Below are 16691 nucleotides of genomic sequence, written 5' to 3' on the forward strand. Positions count from 1 at the left end.
AATCAGTTAATTTTTAAATTTTTTTTTTTAAATCATGATAAAACCCACTGCATGAAAGCCAGCAGCAAATTACTGGGAGACCACTGGAGTCACAAGTGTTACAGCGGTAGCAGGCAGGGTGGGAGCGCTTCCTCTGGAGCAGCTCAGAAGCCAGAACTGGGTCAGGACGTGCTCTGTATCTGAGCTGTGCTTTGCAGGTTGAGGGTGCCCTTCTATGGGGTTCTTGGTCCTTCACAGCCATTCTTTCACACTGCGGCTGTGGGGATGGGTCCTGGAACATCCCTTTGCACAAGCGCCTCCTCCCATGGGCTCCCTTTGGAGGATAACTGCTGGTGTCTTCTCCAATCTCTCCACCTTGGCCCTGGGGTACAATGGCTGGTGCTCAGTCCCACTGTCTGTTGCCATCCCCGCTAAGGCAAAATCTAGTCCCTCGCTTGACCACATTGCTGATTCTCTTACGAATAATCAGAACAACTGAGCACAGGATTTCCCGTGCTAGGAGTGAAACGGTGATTGTGGCTAGTTGCAAACTGGGACACAACCTGCAAAGGGGTTGAGCAGCCCCTGTGGTGTGTGAGGCCTTTCCCTTTTCTGAGCTTCTCATGAATGGCTGTGGTTTAAGGTCACTGGAGTTCAGAGACTTCCTGAAGACAGCGCTGGACAAGAACCCGGAGACCCGGCCCAGTGCTGCCCAGCTGCTGGAGGTAGGGACCAGCACCAGCCCCTGGGCTGGGTCTGTGGCTGGCGTCCGTGTCTCCCTGGGTCTGCGAGTGTCTGAACCACCTGCGTCTGTACAGCCTGCTTCTCCTTAAGGAGGGTTAAAAAAAAAAAAAAGTGCTTACGGGCCCTAGACTGGTTTCAGATAACTTTTGTCTAGTTTAGAAAGTTCATAGTACTTTTGAGCCACTAAAATGCTCCAAAAATGAACGGCAATGTTTTTGCCTTTGGAGCAAACTGCAGAGCCCCTGTGGACACCAGCTGGAATAGAAATGGCTCCCGTTGCCTAAAAATGCCCACGTGGCAGCCAGCTTAGATGATACCTGGTTATCCCAGATTTAAATTCAACTCCTTTTCTATACTCCCGTCCCCTTTCAAAATAATAGTGAAAACCTGGAAGGTGCTTTTCCCCACTGACTGCAAATGCTCTCACTCTGCAGCACTGGCAGTCTGGCTGCACGCTTCCAGTCCTGCACCCAAGTCAGCGGGGAAAAAATGTGCAACGGTTTCTGCAAACCTGAGGGACTCCCCAGCCTTTTGCTGAAGCTCAACATGAGCACCCCACTGTGTGCACTGAGCGATTCGAGCCCGATTTCAACTCGACCTTCCCCCATGCTCTGTTTGCACCCAGGGATCCTGCAGGCTGGTGGCACTCTGCGGGCTCGGAGCTGTGCTCCGGAGCTCAGCCTGCCTGCAGCAAGGGGGGACGTCTCCTCTGCAGCAAGAGCCCCTTGTTTAAGTGGAACCGGTGCTTTTGTTTGGGGGATTTTAATGTAAAGCAGCTTTGCAGAACACCACGCTCTGAGCATCTGTGTACAGAGCTGGCGCTTAACCTCGGCATCATGTTCTCTCTTGTTCTCCCTCATATGTGCAGCAACTATCTGTAAATTCATCTGGGGGGCTTAAGCCTGGTCACACTGGCAAGAACTGTGTCCTTAGGTCTTTGCAGTTGTTTTAAAGCAAGAAGTGGTCCTTGCCATCACCGTCCCTGTGCGGTCACTCGGCCGTGAGCTCACGAAGTCTGTTTTTTGGCCACCTCACGCATGTGCGTTGTGCTTGGCTTTTCAGCATCCCTTCGTCAGCAAGGTGACCAGCAACCGGGCCTTACGCGAGCTGGTGGCCGAGGCCAAGGCTGAGGTGATGGAAGAGATTGAGGACAGTCGGGATGAAGCAGAAGAAGATGACTCGTCGGAGTCCGCCTCGGTGAGCACTCCCGGCCCTGTGCTGGCAAGTTTGCCAGTGTGGCTGTGGTGGGGGAAAGAGCCCAGCAACTTTTCTAGGCTCCATAAAGCTGATTTACAGCTATTCTAGGCCCCATCAGGTGGAGGGGGAAGTGGTTGCTTGGCTAGGGAGGGGCTGTTTTTCAGTGGCTGCCAAGGGCAATGAGAAACAATGATGCTGGCTCGCAGGAGGGGCTTACAAGAAGTGGTTAAAAAACATACAAACAAAAAACAAACTAGGCCCTGGTACAGGCTGGAGAGGTTGGAGTGGAAGCATCACCAGCAGCACGTAGTGCAGCAGTGAGGCACCACCAGCCCTAGGAGGGAGCTCGGCAAATCTGCCCCTGAGCTGGGCTCTTGGGAGGGGACATCTCAAGTCTGCCTGGGCAGCTTTGCTGGGCGACATGCCTCGACCTCCCTCATCTGTGGCAAAGGACAGTGGCTAATCCATGGTGGAGTTAGCCACGGGAAAAGGTGTTTGATATGCAAACTCCTAGGCTGCATCTTAAGAACTTGCAGGTTCTGGAGCTTCCTCACTGTGCTGTTTCCTTCCAGCCAGTGTCTATAGTCCTTGGGTCCACAAACCTGGAGAAAAATAAAAGTATCCTAGGGCAGATGTCCTAAAAGGGAAGATTTCCTCCCAATAACTCTTTAGCTGTGGGTGACTTTGCTCTGATGCGTGGGGAATTGCAGCTCTTGCAGTTGTGTTGGGTTTTGCACTACCACTTTAACACCTTCCCTTCGCTGTCTTTCCAGCCCCCTGGTAAGCACAAGCGAGACCCTTCTGAGGCGAGTCAGCTGAGTTTTGATGGGGAAAAGCCTCCAGACTCTTCCTTGCCCAAGGCAGCGAATGGGCCTGTGGGGACTGGTAAGGAGACCACAGATGGACAGAGCGATAAAGTCTCAGATGAAGGAATAAGCAGTGACAATGACAAACTGGAGAGCAACCGCTCCACAAAAACCAGCTCTGCCACCTTGGCCACCCAGGGCAAGCCAGACATCATCTCGCAGCCTGGACGGCTGGGTAACTCAACAGAGGGGGACAAGCAGCCCGGGCCAGGCAGAAAGGAGCGGAAGAGCATCGTGGAGCATCCGGAGAGCAGTCACCTGGAGAACTTCACAGAGGAGAAGCTTGCCAATGGGAGCTTGGATCCCCCAGCTCCCTTCCCTGGCAACCGTTCCAAAGGGGATTCGGATTCTGGCAGCACTTCAGCCTCTGAAAGCATGGACCTCACCATCTCCCTGTCTGCTGACCTGTCCCTCAACAGAGAGAGTGGCTCCATCTCCCTGAAGGTAAGAGTGCTGGGCAGAGGGTGTGGAGAAGGAAGGGCAGCAAACCCCTGTTAAAAAGTGCTGAGGGGTTTTTTTCCCCCCTTTTTAGCCAAGTCCCTGAAATTCAGATCCTTTCCTTGAGAGGCTGTACACATACACACTTGGCCACAGCCCCTTAAATGCCTTCCTGAGAAAGCAGCATGCTGTACTCTAGATGAGGTTGATCTTTGACTTGAGGAGAACGTGAGTTGCCCCTAGTCTTCCCTGTGCCTGAAGGTGGGGAGCAGGTAAAGCAGGAGCGGACGGAGGCTGGGTGAAGACAGAGGGTCCAGGAATCTTGCTTGAGCACGATGCTAAAGACCACCCAGGTGCCTCCCCAGTGCTATTTGGCGAGATATGTGGAAAGGCTCGCCGCAGCACTTGCTATGTGAGCATTCGGGCTTGGAGCTCTGCAAGTAAACACAGGGCCAGCAAGGAGGGAGGAAGCCCATCTCTAGGCAAAGCCTTCGATGGCTTGTTTTCCCTGTTTATGGGATGCCTGTCCCAGCTGGGCTCAGGGCAGCCCAGCACATACTGCAGGGTTAAGCTGTGCCATGGGCACATGGTACGTTCTCAAGTGAAGGAGAAGCTCTTGGCGGAGCTGGTGCAGGTATGTGTGTCCTCTGCTGTCCCAGGCCACTGAAATTTAAGGGAAGTCTGATGTTTTGTAGCTATTTTGGGTCCCTGAGAAGTGTGAAGTAATTGAGCCACTCGGCCAACTTGTGCAGACGTACACAATCGGAGCAAGGACAAGTATGAAACCCAAAACGTGATTTCCTAAACTTTATCCATTGCCTGTCACTCTGCTGCTCTTTCCTAGAACACCTAGCCCCAGGAGAAGGCTTATTTGGGGTGGTGCCTCTCACTTTTTTCCAACCTGCCATACATCTGGCCTGGTTTGTGTCAGCAGTGACTTGCACGAAGACCTCCCAGGCTTCTTGGCTTTTGCTAAAGCTTTCTGGAGGCTGGGAATGCTTGTGAGCCAGAGCTGGCCAGGTCAGCATGGCTTAGAGGAAGAGGCAAAATAACCGGAATGATACTTGCTGAGCTTCAGAAGAAGAAATGTGTGTGACTTGAGGGGGCAGAGTGATGTGTTGCACAAGATCTTCATCCAATTGCCTATATGAGTGATAGCTTCCCAGCACAGAAACGTGCCCAAAAACCATTCTCCGCAAAACTTTCCTCCCCTCCTGTCTCCTGCTGTGAGCATGAGAGCCAGCATCCCCTGCAGGAGCCCTCAATCAATGTGGATCCCTAATGAGGGAAGTGTGATGCTCTTGCATGGCAATTTACCCCTCCTCACTGCCTTTCCTGTGACACCTGGTCTGTTTGAGGCCAGCCAAAGATGAATATGATGCCATGTGTGTGATTGCTTTTCCCCAGCTGGTCCCCTAGAAAGGGAAAGGAGTTTTTTCATTTTACAGGCAGTAAGTCTCAAAGAGATAGATGGACATATTAGATCACGGTTTGAATGGCCCCAGCCAGAGGTAATGCTCAGAACAAACTAAATGGCATCTCTCCAAGCAAGCCATTCAAGCAGAGCCGTTCTCCAGGAGTGATGCTGCTGGAGGGCCCTGGGAAAAAAACCTCTGCTGAAGCCTCTGCTTTGCATAGTGAGCTGTGAGTGCATGGGGGAGTACTGGGCTGTACTGCTCCCTCCTCACCCTGGCTCCTTGCCCAGGCTTAGCTTTGTGGGGTTAAACACCCCTGCTCTGCCCTTGCTCAAGTTCCTGGTGCCACTGGGTTTCAGGCACAGGGTGCCAGGCAGCTTGCAGCAAGAGAAGGGTCAGTAAAGAGTTAAACCATTTCTAGTTGTAAACATTAACTATTACATGCTTTTTATCACAGACTAAACTGCAAAGTTAAGGTGACTCTTTTATTATCAGACTCTTTTTCTAGTTGTTTATAGTTTAGTCTAAAAAAACCTCAACCCCCCAACTTTTTGGCAAAAAGTATCCAGGTCTGTTTTTTCTTTTTTTAGAAAGATTAGGGGTAAAAAAATCTAAAGATGAGTTTTGGAGGCTGTAACTGGCAGAGAAAACAGTCAGAAATAGGCAGAAGGAGATGGATAGGGTTTTGAAAAGGTAAACCAAACTTTCTCAGATACAACTGTTTCTGGAGGGAACTCCTTCTTTTGAGTATCTAGCTTGAATTTCTGAAGTCTGACCTGCATGGATACTGGGAGTTCACAGCTTTAGCTGAAGCCCTTGGGAGCTGGAAGAGGCACACTGGGATGTGCACTGTGAAGTGTGGTCAATGGGGACTCAAAGTCAGCATCCCGTATGACCACAGTTTCTCAGACTGTTCTCTGGAGAATAATTTACTTTACAGGAATGCTTGAAAATGCATTTAGTTGTGTTCCAGAGAGGATGTTGGCCTGCTAATGAGAGATAACAGAAAAGACCAGGAGAAAATTAATAATTCTGGTTTTAGATCTACATTTGAGTAGCTCCATGAATAAGGCAGGGAGCTGCTTGTTCAACAGGGGAAAAGCCTGGGGACCGCTTGGGGACCAGGCACCAGCCCAGCTGCAGCAGCCTGGGGTCACTGGGCTCAGGCAGTGAGTCACAGTGTTAATGAGCACTGGGGCTGGTACAGACAGTTGAATGTTGGCATTTTTTTTCCTTTGGAAAATGCAGGAGTTTTCACCAGCTGTTTTAATTCAGTTTGGGGCAGTAAGAGCCTTCGTGACCTAAGCTGGTCTCATGCGAACCTTTTCTCTGTGTTGCACCAATTTCTCTGTGTTGGTTGAACCTCTACTTTAGTGGTGCGTTGTTACACAGTGGACAAGTTGCATGTCCTCAGAGTTTCTCTGGCTCCTCCATTGCAGCAAGCTCTCCAAGGGCTTGCTTTGGGCCTTGCAGGTTCATGTGAAGCTCTTCTGCCATCTTCTATATCTGTAAAGGTCATCGCTGTAAGAGCAAGAGGACTTCAGGGAGCCTTTGCTCGCTCTACCACTGTGCTTTCCCCATAGGGCTGCATGATTCAAGTTATTCATATCTCCCCCCCCCGCCAAAGAAACTGAGTTACTGGATGCATCCTTCAGTCAGGCTTGGGCTGCTGACTTTGCAGGGGGATGCTGACCTGCTGTGGCACTGCTGGGAGAGGACACGGTGCTCCTGAAACTTGTGCCTACCTGTGCTAGTGAAATGAGCCTGGGCTGTGCTTTGTGGAGGTCACTGTAAGAGGCTTGGAGCTGGTTGTGATTAGTGAGGTGTTGTAATGAGGGCCAGAGGAACACCAGCAGAGAGCCTTTGGGCAGGGCTGGCTTGTTTCCCTGTAGCTCCATCTGCAGTCACAGCCTGATGCAGGGGACTTTCCTGCCTTGCACCTCCAAGAGTGTGTGTGGGGGTACCTGGAGGTCAGATGGCCCAGGAGCCTCAAAAGGAACCATTGCAAGGTTCCTGTTGTGTGGATTCCTTGGCACTGCAATTCAGGAGGGTCCTAGCAGCCCCCTTCAGGCTTCGCTGTAGCTGGACATGGTGAGGAAAGGTTCTCAGGTGGTGGGTTGCCTCTCCTCCAGATCAGGTTTCTGCAGGGTGGAAATCACACTGTGCCGTTGTGCGATAGCAAGGCTGCGTGGCTCGAATGGCAGCTCCAAATCTGTTGATGATTTTTGCTCAATGTGGTTTCCTTGCTTATGTTCTTCATTAATGACGGCATCAAAATTGCTCTGAGGCTTCCAGCTGTAGCACCCCGTGCAACAAGCCGGGGAGCTGCTTCATTGCCACCTCCTTTCCTCTCCTGCTGAACTCAGGATTCCCGGATGCACAAGAAGACACTGAAACGCACCCGCAAGTTTGTGGTGGATGGAGTAGAGGTGAGTGTCACCACCTCGAAGATCATCAGCGAGGATGAGAAGAAGGATGAAGAGATGAGATTTCTCAGGCAAGTGGGTCACTGGGCTGGAGGGAGGGCAGGGTGCCAAAACCAGGACAGGGTTTTCTTCTCTGCAAGCAAATCCAGGGGCGACCTAAAGTCCTCTCATTTTCTGTCTTGGTACCACCTGGACAGGACAATTGTCCAGTGTGGACATCACTACTTTTAGCCTTTCCTTGGTTGGCAGGGGGCTTGCTGTAGTGCATAAGCTGAGGTCTGTTTGTATGCAGGGGAACGAGGGATGCAGCTCAGGAATAAGATGCAGCAAGGCTGTGGCAAGGGATGCTTGTGCTGTGGCTAGCTGTGTCCTCTGGGGATGACTGAGTGTGTCTCCGGGGCTGTAGATGTGCTGGCTCAATGGAAATAAGCACAGAAATCTTCTCAAGATGCTCCTCTTCCTCTTGTTCTTGTACCTCCTCAGACTTCATTAACAGAAAGGTCAAGGGAGTTGTAAACTCCTTGAGCGTCACTTAATATTCATGGGTGTATCCTCCCTGCTTAAGCCTTTGTGACTCCTTTGCAGATCTGATGGCTCTCAAGCCTCCATGACCTGTTCTCAGGAAGAGAAACTGCTGTTTCTAGCTCGGTTGCTATCAGTAGCAGCACTGAAACGAAAAGGCCCTTAAAATACAAATTGTTTTGCTTGATGCCCTGTTCTAGGCTCCCTCGTGCTGCTCTGAGGGACTCCTTGGGACATAATCTGTCCCAAGTACTATGTGTCCCTGTAGCAGCCTTATTCCTAGGCCCTAATATAAGATCTATACAAAAGCTCATTAGCTGCTCATTTTTGTGTGAGAAGTGCATAGAACTCCAGTAAAACACAAGGAGCGCGTATACTAGCATTCAGGGAATTTCTAGGAACAGCTGCTTTCTCCTGGTCCACTCCTAGCTGTGGTGGCATCCCTGAGGAAAGGCTCCTTCTGAATTTTTAAATAGTGCCTGCTCCATCTGCAAGGTGGGGGAAGAGAGGGTTGTACTTAATGTGTAAGGCTAGTGTACAGCAGCAAAGGTCATGGTGGGGATCTGGCATGGGGAAACTGCTGCTGCTGCCCCTTTTGCACAGTACATCAGTGATTTTCAGCTCCATTGGGCACAAACATGGCAAATGGGCTCAAATGCAACCGTCTGAGCAGAGGCTCCCTTTTATTGGATATGAAGCTGCATGAGAAGAGTGATGCAATATTGTGGTAGATAGGTGTGAATTTGGGAAAACTGCCCTTTCTGTCACCCAGGCACGAGCAAGAATGGATGTGGAGCACAAGGGCCAGGCCAGAGCAGCACCAGCTTGGCCTGAGCTGTGTTCTGAAGACCAGTGTGCACTAACCCAGCTGACAGAATAGGTATTTTGGGTGCTGGCTGGGGGAGCGGTGCCTGCAGAATCACCTTGGGATCTTTGACAGGGCTTGTTTAAGAAGCTGTGAATGCTAACAGGCCTTACCTGTGAAAACTGACAAGTTTTCCAACAGTTACCATAATTAGCATCCTGCTTCCTCGCAGCGCCCTGGTGTCACAGAGCACGAGAGCGCATCAGTCAGTTGGCATTTACCTCCTGCCTGGGCTCTAAGCAAGTGGCAGGGTGCTACGGGATGGCTGTGCAGCTTTCGTTCCCTCCTGAAGTGCTCTGGTTATTGATTCTGCCATCTCTGCTTAGGCACGTGCCTCTGAACTTGTCTGACTGTATTTCTCTCTCCCCCTCCATTTTAACCCTCTGCAGGCGCCAGGAGCTGCGGGAGCTGCGTCTCCTTCAGAAGGAGGAGCATCGAAACCAGGCCCAGCTCAACAGCAAACACCAGCTGCAGCTGGAGCAGATGCTGAGGCGCTTCGAGCAAGAAATGACGGTACACGGGCAGGGAAGGGGAAGCTCCTGGGTATCGGCTCGTTTGACTTCTCTACAGATGCCCTGCACGCCCTTGTGCAGGGCGATGCTCTCTGGGTTGCAGCAGTCCTGGGGCATCGTGGCTGGAGGGAGCAGGACCGCTGAGGAACCCCTTTGGGATCTGAGGCATGGGATGTGTTTGTGGGGGACAGAGGCTTTTGTGGGCATTAAGCATGTGCAGCCTGCAGCTTGGGAAGCACTGACTGCCATTGCCCGGCAGGGTGTAGCAGGGTAAGGGTTGTTCTGGACTTTCCCTCTTTAATGATCTTTCCCTGTATGTCTGTTCACAGCTACTGTGAGAAACAGTTTATAGTGCTGTTGTATTTCACAGAAAAAAAACCTTTAAATAAGAAAGCAATGTGGCTAGCGTGTGACAGCAGGAAATCTGGCAAGTCTTTGAGTGTAATCGAATAAAGATAAACTGGGCTTACATACTTAGTCCCTCTATGGGCAGCTTCTGTTGAAGTAAAATAATTTTGTAGATAAGTCACTTCAAAGCTTTCATGAGCCATCTTTTAAACACCCCTTTATTAATTCCCCTAGCATCTACGCCTGGCAACCCCATCCCCTCGCGGCAGGCTGGGAGCCATCACTCATTTGTGTGCTCTGTTGTATTTCTACAGTCTTGACGTGCCACGTCTGTGAATTCCCATCTTAGCAAGTCACTTCTTATTTGTGAGATTTATTCATTATACAGTGCGATGTGGAAGAGCCCCAAACCTACTTCCTTTACCCTTTTTCTGGGGCAGTTTGCAACCTGCTCTCATTGACACCTGGGTGCTCCATCCCTGCAGCTTGCAGGGAGGGAGAGATTGAACACAAGGGCGCTGTCGGAGCGCAGTGCCCTCAGACTTGGAAATCCTTGTCTGCAGAGAAAGAACTGTTATGCTTGAGCTTCACTGCCTGCTAATATTTGCCCAGGGCCCTGGGTCCCAGTGGGATGTTGCAATCAGGATGTAAGCAGGAGAAAGGCTTGAAGTGCATCAGCACTAGAACAAGTTTAAAAATGCTTTGTACTCACGCTAGAGCTGGGTCTGCCCTGTGTGCTTTGTGGGGTGTTATTTTGAAATTTCTCTCCCCTATGTTTAGTAAAGAGGCTCAGTCCATGCAAGGACAACCTCCAGCCCCTTTTTTTCTTTTTTTTTAATTTTATTTATTTTTTCTTTTAAAAAAACCAAACAACTTTTGGAAGGAAATGAAGCAGAGAGGACACTGAGGTTGACCTCTGCGCCCTTCCCCTATAGGCAAAGAAGAAGTTCTACGACACTGAACTGGAAAACCTTGAACGGCAGCAGAAGCAGCAGATTGAGAAGATGGAACAAGATCACTCGCTGCGCCGGCGGGAGGAGGCCAAGCGCATTCGCCTGGAGCAGGAGCGGGACCATGTAAAATTCCTGGAGCAGCTGAAGCAGATGAAGAAGGAGGTAAAAATGGGGATAAGATGGAGGAAAGCTGGCTTCCTGCTTCTGTTTCTTCCAGGAAAGCTTCAGCATTTCTCCATAGCAGAATTTGAGAGGGAAGCAGTTGTTGGTGTTTTAGCAGGAAGCTGTTGCTTTTCTGTGGTATATTTGGGTGTTTCCTGAGGTCCAGCTGTTTAGCAACATTATGTGGGGTTGTTCTTGGCCTAAAGTTACCTGCTGATAAATCTCATTTCCCTCCCCAAAGGTCAAAAGTGAGGTTGAGAAGCTGCCACGGCAACAGCGCAAAGGGAACATGAAGGTGAAGATGGATGACTTTGCCCAGAAAAAACAAACTATGGTAAGGCTGAGAGAAGATTACAACTCCAAGACAGGGAAGTGCATAGTAGACAGAAGCATCCTTCCTCCCTGAGGGACTGGCAGTTTCTCAAACACCACCAGATGCTTTTCAAGTTGCAGCAGAAGGAGTGCTCATGGTGGTACTGCTGTTTTCTTCCAGGAACAAGAGTTTTTGGCCAAGCAGAAGGAGGACCTAGAGCTAGCCATGAAGAATATAACTGCCCAGAACAAAAAAGAGATCTGTGACAAGGAACGCGAGTGCCTGAACAAAAAGCAGCAGCTCATGAGAGGTGGGTGGCAAAGGCTGTAAAGGAGGAAAGCAAATGCTGTAACGATGGGTTTATCCAACGCTGGCTCTTCCCACGCAACAGATGCTGTGACAGAGTTGCAAGCTGGCAGAATAGGATTTGGAAAAAACAGCCTTGCCAGATCCTGTCTAAATGTTTAACAATAATAATACTTAGTGCTTTAATCTTCAAAGCTCTTTACAAATACGAACCAATTAGGCTTCATAATTGCAAGAAATGATTCTCCAATATGGTTTGCAACCAATTTCTCCTGGAAAACAGGAGGTGAACGATCACCCCCCACATCTGCTGCACTGCTCCTGCATATAGGGATCGCTCATGGTTGGGATGCTTCGTGTGACCAAGCTGGGGGGCCAGGGTGGGTTGTCTCCTGACCCTTCTCCCTTCCTCAGACCGGGAGGCGTGCATCTGGGATCTCGAAGAGCATCAGCAACAGGAGAAACACCAGCTTGTCAAGCAGCAGCTAAAGGACCAGTATTTCCTCCAGAGGCATGAGTTGCTCCGGAAGCATGAAAAGGTGAAGAGTTGGAACCTTCCTATGCCAGTGCTGGTCAGCAGGGTCCCTGGGTGTCCCCAGAAAGGGTGTTTCCCTTCCAGGCTGTAAGCGGGTAAGGGTGGGTTAGGAGTTAAGGGACTTGGTCATTATTAGTGGAAAGGGACCAGAATAATGCTCGGGTCAGCCTGCTTGCTTGGGACACGTATTCTGTGCCACATGCATTTAACAGACAAGAAGCAGCTGTGAATTTTGGCGGCTTTTCTGGAAATCTGTCACTGTCCAGTGTATGGGATGGTGGATTCCCAGAGCAGTGACTGAAGACTGGCATGTCTCGCAGTCATTTCTGCTTCCTTCCAGCCCCCTTCTCCTCTGCTTTCACAGCATGTTCAGTAGCTGCCCTCACCTCTTGTCCCTTTAGAGCTGTCTGTCACCAGCCACCTCCGTGCAACTGCCAAATCTGTTCTCCAGCTTTTTTTTGATCTCTTCAGTGCTTTCTTATAGGCCTGAGGTGTCCCTACTCCTCTTATACCTGTCCCTCTACTACTGCAGGAAAGGGAGCAAATGCAGCGATACAATCAGCGCATGTTAGAGCAGCTGAAAATTCGGCAGCAGCAGGAGAAAGCCCGGCTCCCCAAAATCCAGCGAAGCGAAGGGAAGACGCGCATGGCCATGTACAAGAAAAGCCTTCACATCCACTCCAGCGGGAGCGCATCTGAGCAGCGGGAGAAGATAAAACAGGTCAGGTCTTGCAAAGGGGACAAGGGTTGAGGTTGGCTTGGGGGTGAAGTGCTTTGCTGGCCTACAGGCAGAAGGGAAGTCGGAAAAAGACAACTATTGCCAAATTTCTAACCCACTGCAGGGCGTCAGCGGTTATTGCTTTTTGTGGCATCGAGTGTGGTTTTCAGCACTGCTTCTGTCGTGACTAGTGTTGGGAAGCATCCTCAGGGCTTTTCTCTCTTACCTATACAACAGTGCAAACCGGCCAGTCTCTTAACCAGCTTCAGAGATCAGAGCAACACTGCCTACACGGGCATCTGCTTTTCTCTCTTCCAGTTTGCTCAGCAGGAAGAGAAGAGGCAAAAAGCAGAGCGGCTGCACCAGCAGCAGAAGCACGAGACGCAGATGAAGGACATGCAGGCCCAGTGCGAGAGCAATACAAATGAGCTCCAGCAGCTGCAGGTACCCATCCCTTGTGGCTCGGTCTCTTGGGGCTGCCTCTGTGCTGTTTCTGCTCCATCGCAGGGAGCATGTCATAAGAAGTGGCTGCAGAGGACTGTCAGAGAACTAGACCTGATGTCCCATTGCCCTGCCTTGAGAGGTTTTTGTGGCTGTGTCTGAATGTGCCCTGGAGCTCAGAGCTCTGAATGCCTCTGGGCGATGCAAGTCCTGTTTGATCACTGGATTTACAGTCCCAGCCGCTTAATGGGTGTTCTGTTTTGCGATCTGTGTTTAGAATGAAAAGTGTCACCTCTTGATTGAGCATGAAACCCAGAAGCTTAAGTCCCTGGATGAGAACCACAACCAGCACATGAAGGAGTGGCGAGACAAGCTGAGGCCACGGAAGAAGGTAGTGCCTCCTCAGCATGGGCAGGGTCTCCTGCTTGGCTGGTTGGAGGGGACAGCGTCCGTAGCTCCAGTGCAATCTCAAATACAGCTCTTGTGTGTGTTCCCTTCTGCTTAAGGCCCTGGAGGATGAGCTGAACCAGAAGAAGCGTGAGCAGGAGATGTTCTTCAAGCTGAGCGAAGAGGCAGATGGACAGACGCCAGCATCTCCGACCAAACATGCCAAGTTCGTCCTGTTCAGCTCTGCAGAGAGCTCATAACACCCCACAGCTGGCAGGCCACCAGCTGGTATTTGCTGTGTCCTCCTGGGCTGCAGGTGGGCAACTTGGACTTGTAAGATCCTCTTGGCAGCCTCTTCTTACGACAGCACCCTCCTGTCCCCTCACTCTGTCTGGGATAAATGTGGCCTCTGTCCTGCACTGGGGTACGCTGACTGGAAGTTTTAGTGGCTTTTCCAGGAGCTAGCCTGCTCAGCACAGCTCCAGGCTGGGAAGCCAGGCAGGACCTTCTCTGCGATTGCACTTGCACTGTTAGCTGGACGCATCGCCTCTCACGTGAGCCTAGTGCTCACCAGGCTTGTCAGCTCAGACTGAAGCAATAACCGCGCTGAACAGGAGAAACAGGCGGTGGCTCCTGCCCTCTGCACAGGGGTTATCAGCCTCCCTCTCCACAGTGACTGCTCCTCCTCCCAGTCCTCTGTAGGGGCTAGTCTGCGGCAGAGCAGCTTTGGCATTGTCTTAGGCTAACCTTGGCCTTGTGGCCCCCCAACGCTTGCCTTAGATTTATTTCTATCTGCTGTGGCCCTTTTTTGCTCAAGGGAGAGACAGTGATTTTGGGGGGGGGGTTTTCTTCCTTTGAGGAGGGAGGATTGGGTTTTTTCTTTTCTCTTCCTCCCCATACAGACTATGCAGAAAGGGGACCACCTGGATGCCTTTCCAAAGATGCTTCTGCTTCTTCATTTGCTGAGATTGCTGGCACCGCAGTCCCTCTGGTGCCTAGCTAACACTATCTTAGCAGAGACTGGACTATGGCATAATTAAACTGTTCAGCTGGCTGCAGGCTTTTGTGTCTTAAAAAAGTGTATGTGTATGTGGAGAGGGCGAGATTTGTAACAGTGCTCAGTCCTGCGGTGACACAGTGAGGTATCGGTCACAGTCATGTGCCTTCTGGTAAGGACAAGTCAGGGGCCGAAGGGTGTTATTGCCAGAGCTCTCATGATCACACATGTGTTTGAGATTTTCTTTTTTTTTTCAGTGCTATATACGTGTGGGCCATGTGGGTCAGCTAGCCTGCCCACTGTAGTCAGGGTTATGGGATGCAAAGCATCATTTGGAAGCAATAAAGGAGTCTTGAAACATGGGATGCAAGGGAAGAGGAGATGCAAAGACAGGTCCCGGTGGCTTGTTACTCCCAGCATCGCTTTCCCCACTGTCTCATCATCTTATGTTGTGCCACAGTTTCTTGGATGAGTCTCCTGGCTTTCAGGTTGGAGTCACGCTGCAGAGCGGCAGAGCAGTGGCAGGTCCAGCCCTCTGTCCTTTCTGCTCCATGATGATGTGTTTCAGCTGGGCTGCCTTCTGCCTGCCTCCCCTGCACAAGGCAGTGCTTGGCTGAGCTGCTGGGTAGGACCCAGAGCACAGATCTGGATAGGGGGACAGGGACCTCACCGGGCAGCACCTTCTTTATACAACCAAAAGGTGTAAGATAGCACTTAAGTTTTTTTTCTCTGTTGATCTGTGGACAACATTGTTTGTTTTGGGCCTGCTTCCCTAGCAAGAAAAAGTGCCTCTGCTTAAAAAAAAAAAAAAAGTTTGTTATTTTTAAAGTCTTATATGTTGATTTAGAGACATACTGGCATTTCAGGAAAAGGTGGTATGTGGTATGCTACACTTCTAGGTATCTAGCTGAAAGAGTCAGCCCCCAGGTCTTTAACACCTCTTTATCTGAGGAGTGCATTTACTACCCTTTTAGAGTTCATAATACATATTTATAAGCTTTCTGCAAACTAGCAAGACTATATTCATTTGGGCCATTCCAAGTTTCTCCTGAATCCATACCATTAATGTCTCTATTAATAAACATAGCCTAGATGGATGTCTAAGGGCTGGGACCCTTTGCAAGCAGACTGCATAGCAGCTTTTCAGTAACTAGCCTGTCCTCCTAGGAAGGCTGCCTGTCCCAGCTCCAAAAGCCTTGACTGTGCCTGTCAGATATGATAGGGCTGGCTTGGGAGCTGATGTAAAATTAATGAATGCAGAGGGTTGTTCCTGAACCAGGACAATGTGCTGGTTTGAGCCTTTTAATTGCATTAGAACTGTGTTATAGCAGCCCCAGTGGTTTTGTTCCTGGTCCCATGGGGTCAGGCTGGAGCTATTCTATGAAATGGTTGTTGTCACAGAAATCTGTAGCTGGTGCCTGTCTTCATGGGTTATGTATGACTTGCAAAAGGATGTCCCGCAGCACGCTGTTCGTAACATACCTCTGACTGCCCTCTTCACCAGCCCAGGGAGTGTCAGCTCTCTCTGGATATTGTGCAGCTGTGACAGACTACTTCTGGGGGCTTTTAAAGAGCTGATGGGATGCCCCCATGGTAAATCAGTCGTCTCTTTCTCCAGTCCAGCTTATTTGCAGCCTGGAGCTAGCAACATAGTTTTGCTTTTGCTAACAGAGGGTAGGAATGATTTTGTCCCTTGCCCTTTCCCTATTCTCTGTTCCCTCTCTGGGTGTGCCAGGTCTCTAGTACCGTGTCCCTCTCCTGCAAGAGGGCAGGGGGGCACATGTTCTGAATGTCGTGTTTACAGAGTGGTTATATATTATTTTTTTCCCCCCACTCTCAAAAGAGGATGTTTTTGTTGTTTCCTCTTCAGAAGGAACCATGAATAAACCCAGATTGGTTTTGAGGGGGGATGGGATGCCATTTTTTAAAATGTGGCTTTGAATTAAAAGGGTTTTTTAATATTTTGTAAAGTGTTTTCAGTGGGGCCACCACTACGATGTAAGGACCCTTCTAATAAAGTAACAGACTGAGAAACCTGGGTATGTGTCTGATTTCCTGCCTGATCACTGGCTGTAGCCTCATGCCAGTTTTGCTTCTTGTCAGGGTTTTGCTGACTTGGAGAAACCTCCACAGCCAGTTCTGGCATGTGAACCTTACAAGGCTGAACTTCGAGCTCTTTAAAATAGAGGTAGTTGCTTCAGAAACACTTCTGCTGCATGCTGCAGCTCAGTGGCAGTAACATCTTTGCTATGAAGCTGAAACTCTGGTAGATTTTAAGTGAAGCAGCAGTTCCCTCGATGACTTCGGTGTGCGTTAAAATAGTGCTCGGCTGACCCTGCTTGGTGAAGAGGAGTATTGCATCCTGTCGCCTGAGCAGTGCAAGCCACTCGGGCATGGCTTTTTCTTCCTTTTTAATTAGCTTGCCTGGCTTTAACAGAAGATCTCAGACAAATGCCTCGGCTCCCTTGCTTTGGTGGGACAAGGAGGTCCGAGGGATGCCTCCCTGCCTCCTCCCACACTGTCCTTGGCTGAGGAGCACTTGGATGCTGGGGATGCATTATGGGGCC

At 50.2% G+C, this 16691-nt stretch overlaps 1 protein-coding gene across 1 annotated transcript in view; it reads left to right on the forward strand.

Annotated features, from left to right (window-relative positions):
• Positions 1-14030, forward strand: part of STK10 (serine/threonine kinase 10) — a 50075-nt gene extending 36045 nt beyond the window's left edge. Inside the window, exons 7-19 of the mRNA XM_049829965.1 lie at positions 623-704; positions 1786-1920; positions 2694-3230; positions 7006-7136; positions 8842-8965; positions 10248-10427; positions 10669-10761; positions 10921-11050; positions 11461-11585; positions 12114-12302; positions 12618-12743; positions 13018-13131; positions 13247-14030. Of these exons, the coding sequence (XP_049685922.1) occupies positions 623-704; positions 1786-1920; positions 2694-3230; positions 7006-7136; positions 8842-8965; positions 10248-10427; positions 10669-10761; positions 10921-11050; positions 11461-11585; positions 12114-12302; positions 12618-12743; positions 13018-13131; positions 13247-13387 (2107 nt within the window). The 3' untranslated portion in view covers positions 13388-14030. The remainder of the gene's footprint in view (positions 1-622; positions 705-1785; positions 1921-2693; positions 3231-7005; positions 7137-8841; positions 8966-10247; positions 10428-10668; positions 10762-10920; positions 11051-11460; positions 11586-12113; positions 12303-12617; positions 12744-13017; positions 13132-13246) is intronic.
• Positions 14031-16691: the final 2661 nt, after the last annotated feature.

The sequence above is a fragment of the Accipiter gentilis genome, chromosome 26 (genome assembly GCF_929443795.1).
Source record: "Accipiter gentilis chromosome 26, bAccGen1.1, whole genome shotgun sequence".
Taxonomy (NCBI): domain Eukaryota; kingdom Metazoa; phylum Chordata; class Aves; order Accipitriformes; family Accipitridae; genus Astur; species Astur gentilis.